Source organism: Anneissia japonica, unplaced genomic scaffold, assembly GCF_011630105.1.
Source record: "Anneissia japonica isolate Jap-2015-1 unplaced genomic scaffold, ASM1163010v1 scaffold287835_len3118868_cov185, whole genome shotgun sequence".
Lineage (NCBI taxonomy): Eukaryota > Metazoa > Echinodermata > Crinoidea > Comatulida > Comatulidae > Anneissia > Anneissia japonica.
This window is the reverse complement of record NW_022737223.1, coordinates 175,595-185,414: the sequence shown is the minus strand read 5'-3', so window position 1 is coordinate 185,414 and position 9,820 is coordinate 175,595. Positions and strand designations below refer to the sequence as shown.

The 9,820-nt window shown below is 34.4% G+C and overlaps 1 protein-coding gene across 4 annotated transcripts in view; it reads left to right on the top strand.

The window, feature by feature from the left end:
- LOC117117192 (phosphatidylglycerophosphatase and protein-tyrosine phosphatase 1-like) overlaps nucleotides 1-9,820 on the top strand; it is a 17,081-nt gene that overhangs the window by 2,696 nt on the left and 4,565 nt on the right. The window contains exons 2-5 of one of the 4 annotated variants that reach the window (XM_033261418.1): nucleotides 278-524; nucleotides 5,619-5,696; nucleotides 7,720-7,911; nucleotides 8,570-8,608. In XM_033261418.1, the coding sequence (XP_033117309.1) occupies nucleotides 384-524; nucleotides 5,619-5,696; nucleotides 7,720-7,911; nucleotides 8,570-8,608 (450 nt within the window). In that variant the 5' untranslated portion in view covers nucleotides 278-383. The remainder of the gene's footprint in view (nucleotides 1-277; nucleotides 525-5,618; nucleotides 5,697-7,719; nucleotides 7,912-8,569; nucleotides 8,609-9,820) is intronic. The other 3 variants (XM_033261417.1, XM_033261420.1, XM_033261419.1) reach the window with 3 other exon arrangements.

Below are 9,820 nucleotides of genomic sequence, written 5' to 3'. Positions count from 1 at the left end.
TAAAAAGTGGTTTAATTTTATAGTTTTTTTTAAAGAAAATGTATTTGAAGTCACAAAATTGCATTGTTATTTTTAAGCTGTTGAAGTAATTGAAATTAAAGCAATAAAATATAAAAGCTATAAAATAAAAGCAATATTCTGAATTGATTTGAAATGTTTGTCCTTTTAAATGAGAATATACACCTATTCCTAAATAATGTTTTTAATTAGGCCTACTGTATTTTTTTTCAAAACTTTTTAGGTCTAATTCCAATTTTCATTATTCTGTTTTTTGCAGGCCATTCATTCATTACTACATTTGTCAACTATCCTTGTGAGCAACAAATGTGTTGCTAAAGAAGACACTGAAAAACTACTGAAGTACTGAAATAAATTAAATCAGAATGCCAGTTGCAAAAGCTGTATTCTACCCGACGCTATTTTACAATGTGTTAATGAGCAAAGTGTCATCACGAAGATGGTTCGATCGGATAACAGAAAATGTAATACTGGGAGCATTGCCATTTCGCAGTGATGCCCAAAAGGTAAGGCAGGCTAGGACTGGTGTAAAGTCAGACACACGCTACATTGGTTTGGACGTTGTCAAAGAGTATAGAACTGCAAAAATTCAGACTACCTGATTTTGCATGCACGCATTAAAGCGAAAAAAATGTATCCTAAGCGATTGGATAGGGGCGCCCTATTAGAATTCAGATAGAACTCAAAATTTGAATGCGTCCTATAGACGTTCGATACAAACGCATTTTGAAGGATTGCGTTTAAACGAAACCTCAAAATTTGGACCTCTTGCAATTTTATATACTCTGACGACGTGTGACAACTTAACTCTTTTGCTACGGCGAGCCGCTTACAGCGGCGCAAATAAAATATGCAGTTTGAGCGGAAAGCCGCTGACAGCGGCTTGTTGACGTCACTGTAAACAAATGAGGATATCCTGGGGATATCCCCATGACGTTTGGATATATTATATTGAACAACAATCTGCATGACCTTTGACCTTATTTTGAGCCATTGAGGGCGGCTCTCCGTCTGAATAAAGGCTGAAACAGGCTTCAAGCAGGCATTGTTGTATTGAGTAACATTTCAATGGCTGCGCTTGGGAGACGTAATTTAACTGCAGAAGAAGTGCTTCGCAGACTTGCACAGTGGGATGTCAATGATGATGATACCCAGAGTGATAGTGATTGTTCAAATACTGCAATCACAAGATGATGGATATTAGCGATGATGATAGTGTAGGCCTAGCTAGGCCTAGTCATGATAGTGATGATAGTGAAAGTGTGCATAACACTAGCACCAACGACAGTGACAGTGACAACTTTCTTATAATTAGACAGAGAAGGTCTCAAGGATAAAGAATATATATACTTTTGTATATTTTTGAACGCTTTTTCTATATATCTCCTATTTTCCCCAAAATTTTATTCCGTCCAGATATGGGAAATATGGAATAGGAAATTACGTAGTGAAAGAGTTCAGTCTCTGCTCCCTTGGAGCGCTTGATGATGTGACACAGTCTTCTGATTGGCAGTTGCAGTCTGAGCAGAATATTATAACAATCCATTGTGCGCTCCTTGTCCTGTTGTGTTCTTTATGCGTGCCTGGCTTAAGCACATGATACCAAACAGCTTTGTTAACCTAATTAAATTTATTCATTTTATTTGTTATGGAATGGTTATAGGTATGATAATCATAATGTAAAATATAATGTAATGTATTTCGGGGTGTGGACTAGCTCGTACAGTAACTTTCTTCTCCCCTTAGGGTCTCTTCATGTCTGAGGTACCCGGTTAATTGGTACCAGCTACTCTCGTCTGTCCACAGCACGGGCTGAATGGACAAGTACACCAGGGTACCCCCTATTCTTGAAAGATGTACTGGGTTCTTTAAAGTGCACATGAGCCAAATTATGTGCAATGGGCCTACGGTTTATAGTCCTTCTCCGAGAAGACTTGTTCCACCACCAGAACCATAGTGTGCCGTTCGAACCAGTACCGATATGATAGCTGTACATTGCAGTGCCCCTGCCTTAACCGCTCGGCCATCCAACTCGCCGTGATAATAGTAGTTCACCATGTGGCATATGTGTCAAAGACAAGCCAAGCCAGTCACTCGTCGCAAATCGTGTTTCAGAGAAAATGGCCAAAACATGCTGGAATGTCAAATTTAAAAAAATCTATTTTATTGCACTAAACTAATCTTTACATATCTATACATCATTCTATGCTGTTATTTTCCCCAATTTCAATGTTAAAACAACACTTTTTAAGGATTTGTTGATAGTTTCTGCATGAGAAATGCCTGAAATCATGAACTTTGAAGGCTGATTTCTCATATACTGTTCTTTAAACAGCTGTATGTTTCAACGCTTGTAACTTCATAAGGAAATGTTCGATTTGAATGATTTTTTTACCATTTTATAGCTATTATTTTCCTCTCTAACACTGTATTAATAACTCAAAATTGATTTTTGCAACGTGTGATTGGTATGGCTTGTCTTTGCCACATATGGTTTGATATGGTTTGTGTTACTATTTGATACACAACCTGTTTGATTTGTATAATTAAATAATATATGCAATAGGCATTAACATGATGTGTTTCAATGATGTTATTCCATGTTATTTTCTATCTACTGCATTTTTTTGCTCATCCTGTTGTTGCTAATGAGATGTTATGTCAATCCGTGGGCATGGTAATTGTATTGTCCTGAAATATACTGAGAGAGAGTAAGTACATTGTTTGTAGTGGGATGTCAGTCTTGCAAAGCCTGGTGAAAAGTATTTCCCATTCTACAGCAATTCTTTCTTTGATGGCAGTAACAATGCTGAATCTGCAAATTTGCCCTTTTTACTTTTTACAGTATTTATTTATTTTGTTGTTGTTGCAAAGTGTTTCAAGGCTGTCAACATTAGGTGGTAAATCTTGAATAAGTATTATTTACTATTCAGTCCTTTATTCCATTTTTTGCACATTTGTCATGTATTTTACTTCCCTAAGCTATTGATATTTTTTCATTAGAAGATAGAAACTCTAGCTAGTATCCTACCTATGTTACCTATTAGCTGAGGTTCATGGTCAACCTGTTAAGTCAAGTGGTTCTAATTGTATGTCCTACAGCACAAATTCAGCACGGTATCTTAATTAACGGCAAATTATATGAGCTATCTTGCATACCAATAAACTGAAGCCCTTCATTATTTGTGATTTCAAGTGTTGATGCGGTACACATTAAAAAGCACCGATTACAAGTGAAGGATCAAGTTATTTGGACAGAACTAGACCATGTTGTTTTAGGGAACCTCGCATAAAGGCATCTATTGAAATCATTGTGTGCTTAGGTATTCTTTTGGGCAGACATGCAGAGCTTTTTTATATTGTAGGGACACTCCTTTATTTGTGCCCATTGATGCAACACGTCAGGAAGTATAGGTAGCAAGAAACACAGGCAGTGGTACTGTAGTGCATAAACATTATTTTTTTCCCATTGTGGTGTTCCATTTTGACTAAATGACATATTGATATCAAGTGCATACTTTACACTAGTGTTGTCAAATACATTAAAAGCATAATACTATCACAGTACCTGCTGAAAATAGTAAATAGTGTGTTTTTTAATCCCTTTGCTATTTATATAGATCAATAATAAGCAAATTTACATAGTAAATTGAATTGTGTAGGAATACAATAGTATTGTGTATGAATAGAAAATTAATTTTGATAATTATTGGGGAGTGAATAGAGGGTGGGGGTGCGAATGTGGGGACCGCTATGTTTTTGTTTTCTCGACTCCCGAAAATAACCTCTGAGGCGTTTTGGTGATCAATTATTTCTTTTTCTTTATTTTTTTCTTCTTTTTTTTTTACTACCGAGCTTAAGAATATGATACAGTATCATCACTACCTCGCTTTTGGTCTGCCTCATCATTTTCCAGCCCTTGGTTGGCTGCCATCATTCATCATTCATCATTCTCTTTGTCCACATTCCATTGTAATTTAATATTTTGCTGCTGCTTATCCAATATTTTGCATGTTGCTTTTAATTAAGCCTACTGTACATGCTTAGTAAATCCCTGGATTTCATGGTTCAACTGATTACTTGGAGTAATCCCCATGATAATAATTCCTCTTGTAATATAGGTTGATATGAAACTCAATTGTTATAGTATACATCTTTCCAATTCTTAATTCCTGTGCTGTGTTTAGTTATAGATCCCTAACAGTATGGCATTGTAGTCAATGAGTTTCAAAAGAGTTGATATAAATTGTACCATTCATTTTTGTGTATATTGAACTATGAAAACTGCAAGGGATTTTCCTTAATATTATTGTATGGAATTACTTAAGCCAACAACCCACAGCACTTAATACATTGGAATTATAATAGAGATTTATAGGATAAAAATTATAATGGTACAATCATGATCTCCTGAAGGGTGTGTGTAGGCATACTTTATACATACGCTTGGTAAATTATCTACTGTACACACGACAATTATTCTATAGTTCCGTCTGTAATTATACTATAGATACATTGCAGTCCATTTATTTTTAAATTGATTAAAAAAATTTTGTTTGTCTGTATTTAAATTAAATTGTTAAAATGACAGAAACACTTTTGGTAATTGTTATTAGACTTTTTTTTTTTTAAAGGAAATAGGCCTATATTTTTTATAGTAACCTAAAAAATATACAAATACCAAGTGTATTTACTTGGCTTACTTAAAATAATAATGATCAGGAATTATGAAATATATGTCATTCCAGTTATCCTTTAGACCATAAATAAATATTAACCTTTTGTTTTTGTTTCACTGATTTGATATTTAAATCTCATTTTACGGACTTATGGGAGCGTAAAAAAAAAGCAAAAATTCAAATGACCCCAACAGTTTTCAAAGCTAAAGTTCTAAACATAGATCTTTTGGAAATAACAGTATGCTTATGTATCAAATGTATTCAGTCCTCTGTTTTTTTATTGTCCCAATACGAAGTAGGGTGAAAATAACAAAGTGATAAATTCTAGACGGTGCTCGAAAAATGAGTAGTAGTGTTGAGCTTCCTCCAAAAAAGAAGCTAAAACACATGCAAACATGCAAGCTTATAATGGAAAGTATCCTGTTTACAGTAGTTTGAAATCAAAACTGTAGGTGATGCCTATGGTACACTCGTTGTGATTGGTGCGGTGTTGATTTTTTGCCTAGGTCTGGGGCCTAGTCTTGCACGGCGGTATTGCTGATTGTGAGTCAAAAAGGTCACATTTTACAATCCGATCGCATTGGTACCATGTCTTAGGAATACTCCTCTCACATTGCCAAAACTCCGCTCAGAAGTTTTTCAGACTCCTCTTGTTGGCCTTGTAGGGTTGGCATGTCTGTAGAAGAGGACTATCAGGCGGTTATCCTAAATTGAAAATATTTAAATATATTCTAACAAATCACGAATAAAATAAATAGATAAAAATAAAGAGATAATTAAAAAACACTACACTTACCATATTTGAATTTGCATTTTAAATACAATTATTTATAATTGGATGGTGTTATTATTAGTTTAACATGGTAATATTATGTAAGGTATTTTTTATAAATGTAATCTGATTTTTTTTTTGCTTCTCAGCTGGTGAAGACGGAAGGTGTGAAAGGTGTTATCACAATGAATGAAGCCTATGAACTTCATTATGCTCCAACTGCTGATGTAAGTTTTAATTTATTATTAATATTACTTTCGCTGATGTGACAATAGTCAATTTCTTTAAATTATTTGTCACCCATACAACAAGGAAGCACAAAGTGGTTTATTAAAACACATTTTGTGCATACAGTAGCTGTTTAACCCTTACGCTGTCATCTTTGCATAAGTGCGAACACCGAATATTTGGTGTGCATACCAGTTTCGCATAAATGCGAATAGGCTCACTGTCAGCCAATGCTACCTTCGCATAAATACCGATTGTTATTCTAATTTTTTTTCCCTCTTATTTCAGGCTGTCCCTCCACAAGATTGGTTTTTCTTATCTTCTCGGGTTCTTGCCTTTTTCCTCTCCTGCATTTTCAATTTATTTTAAATCAATTGTAATATATTTTTCTGATTCAAAAAGGAAGTAAATAGATGTTAAATTGAAATTGAAAAATTGAAATTGAAATTGAAATTGATTGATGAAGGTCTTCCAAAAAATGACCATAGAACACGGCTGTTTTAACACTAAAACACAAATAGTGTTTACTGGATAGGAAAACCAATGAATTTCTGCACATTTTTATGTGAAACTTGCCGGAGGTTGTATTGTTAGAAGTTTGAGTTTTTGCAAGTTGAAAATATGATGTTTTGAAATGCTGAGAAACTATATTCTTCTGTAGTTAAGAAACTGACATAGCAAACAATGTTCTGGGCCTAGACTTAGCTTGGCCTAGGTCTGGACTGTGATGGTAATGTTAGTAGTACTTATAGGCCTAGATTTGTTATTTTGATTTTCATTAGCAAGTAATTTGACTGTGAAAGCACATACTCTGCTAATAATAGGCCTAGGCCTAATATACTACTGTATTTGTCATTATTGACAAAATATTCCTAACCAAGCACTTGCAAAATTTACACTCTACAATAATTTATTTTTTCATGCTACCAGAATGTTTTATAAAGGGTTAGGGAACTTTGCTCATATTAAATTCAACTTCACAGGGTGGGGTGCTATCAATTAGGAATATGATCCTTCATTTGACCTTTTAGCATTTTTCATATCACATTCCAAATAATGAGATAATATACCAAATATGGAAGGAATATGATTTTTCTTGACTTTTAGCATCTACGTTACCACATTCCTAATAAGGAAATAATATACCAAATATGTAGTATGATCTTTTCTACAGACTTTTTACCATCTCTGTTACCAAATACCATAATAAGGAAGTAATGTTTCTATGAGACATTCAGGTTGTTCAACATGTTAACAGCCAAGACATTTTTAAAAATATTATTTGTTATCATTACATAGTTATACTGTAAATACTCCAATTTATTGCACTATTCTGTGGTGGATTAACAACCAATAAGTTGGCAATAAAATACTTTCTTTACTTAAAAGTGCCAGATTCATTATTAATAAAATAGATTCTGAATTTGAGGTCAAATTCCTTTAGTACTCCCTTGTTTAATCTAAATAGTGAATTCACCACAGTACTTCATCCTCTAATAATACTCTTGGTCTACGTAGGGTAGCCAAGATGTTATGTAGCGTAGCTGAATATTATCTGAATTTCACTACAATGCAAGTTTTCTGGTAATTAACCTGGAAATATATTAATAGCAATTAATTTCCTGACACTATAATAAAAAGTTACTGTTGAACTACTGTGGAATTACAGTATATTGAATGTCCTTTAACTTACAGGTAACATTTATACATGTTCTAATTCCAAGTCTGTATTCAGTCTATTTTTCTGATTACCTGGATAAACTGAGTAATTTTCTTTGTTCTCGAAATGGAACACATTTTCAAATAAAATAGAACTGTCTGATCCAAGGCACCATGTACCAACCCTAACCCTAACTATAGTCCTCATTCTTTATTTAACGTTTGGCGAATAAGAAGCTTTCCATTTTGTGCTAGAAGATTGTACTATCTACGCCTCACTCACAAACTACCAACATCACAATTGATTTGTGTAATTTCTAAAGAATATACCGTTATCAATTAATATTTTTTTCTTCCACGTAGGAATGGAAAATGCTGGGTGTGTCTCAAATGCATTTGCCGACAGTTGATTTCACAGAAGCACCTAGTATGGAATTCTTAGAGAGCGGTGTTGGATTTATTGAGGAACATGCCGAACGTGATGAATCCGTATACGTGCATTGTAAAGCAGGACGTACACGTAGCGCAACGCTAGTCTGCTGCTACTTAATGAAGGTATAATGAGACTATTAATTCACTTTATGCTTAAAAGTAAATGCATTCTTAAATTAGAATACTAGGTGTACCTCTCCGCATCCCAAAAAGACTATGTAGTACTACATTCTCATATATTGGCAACAGAGGTTTTTACTTTTTTCTTACCTTAGTAAATATTTATGCTCACTATAATATAATCAATCTATTTTATGTGCTAATTACTGCTAATCTATAGTATGGAATATGCTGGATGATTATATTTATACAATCATCAAAATTAATGCGGGCTCACCCTAAATTATGTAAGAAAGCAGCATGTAAAACAGTTAGCTAAGCTGATGGTAAGTAGCCCCAGTTTATGCATTAAAATGTTGAGACCTTTCAGATGCTGTGGTTCTTGATTTAATTCCATTTAGCTAGAGGGCTGAAATGCAAATAATTTATAGCATTTGTAAATTATATTTAAACGATTGGTCACATGTACCCTTTTAGGAACTACACCCTTTGTAAATAGAGAGCAATAGTTTCTGGTGTACTGCCCAATTTTACAACAAAAAAATCAAACAACTAATTAAATGTCGCTGCTAATATAAAAGCTACAAGAATTAATAAGCATCTGCTAAATACCAGGTTTATTATAATAATTAACACTGATATAGGTGATCTTTGGTTTCAGCTAGCAGCAACAAAGCCAACATTCAACCACAAGGGTCAGGTATGATGATGACATCCATCGCAGCACCATGCCTACATTTCAATTGCCATCTTGCTTAACTTCATTAATGCATTGACTGCATCAGAATCATACATATTTTTTCATTTTCATAAGTTGTTTTTTCATACAATTACAGTAACATTATTTTTTTGAATTTTCAAAAAAGGTATTGATATTAAAACTTGCATGTAATATTTCTTAACCATTTTTTCAACCAATTGCAACCCATAACACTGACTTTAGGGAATGAATTAGTAATGGTTCCAGAAATTTGATAATATTGGATCAATATGAGGTCCGAATGAAGGGTCTGCCTAGGGCCTCTTGTTAGGTTCCAATGCTAAATTTCCTGGTGGCGTCAAGGAACAAATTTTCCTTGCTGCAGAGAGATTTGAGACTTGGGAAACTGCAGTTACCAACTTTGTAAGATTTGCGTTACTTATGTTGCAGGGGTACGCTATTGTTGAAAGTTATTTTTTAACCATTATAGAAGGAGGTGGTCAGCTGATATTCTGAAGTTCCGAAATGAAAAAGAAATACTTTTTATCATGGTTAGGTAGTGGAGATGATTTAAGTCCAGAGAAAAAAATGGGATATCACAGGATTTGAACCCAGGACCCGGGGGCGGCACCAGGAATTCTCCGATGAGGGGTTTCAGCTCGCCGACGAGCTCGTGGAAACCTAGCTCCCTATACACATCTAGATGTGTATAAGAGACAGGGTCGGGGAAACAATTAAATTTGTTGGGGAATTTTTTGATTAAAAAATAATAAAATTTTGTGGTAATTGTGGAATTCTCTAATTTGATAGAAAACCATGCATGAAAATCCATACAGGGGGTCTAGTGTGGGTCCTTTTCCCCTCCAGGCACACCGCTAGCATCGCCTCTGCCAAGACCTTTGAAATGCAAATCTTTTAACCACCAAGGTACATCTCCACTATGAGACAGCAATGAATGAAGCCTATGAACTTCATTATGCTCCAACTGCTGATGTAAGTTTTAATTTATTATTAATATTACTTTCGCTGATGTGACAATAGTCAATTTCTTTAAATTATTTGTCACCCATACAACAAGGAAGCACAAAGTGGTTTATTAAAACACATTTTGTGCATACAGTAGCTGTTTAACCCTTACGCTGTCATCTTTGCATAAGTGCGAACACCGAATATTTGGTGTGCATACCAGTTTCGCATAAATGAGAATAGGCT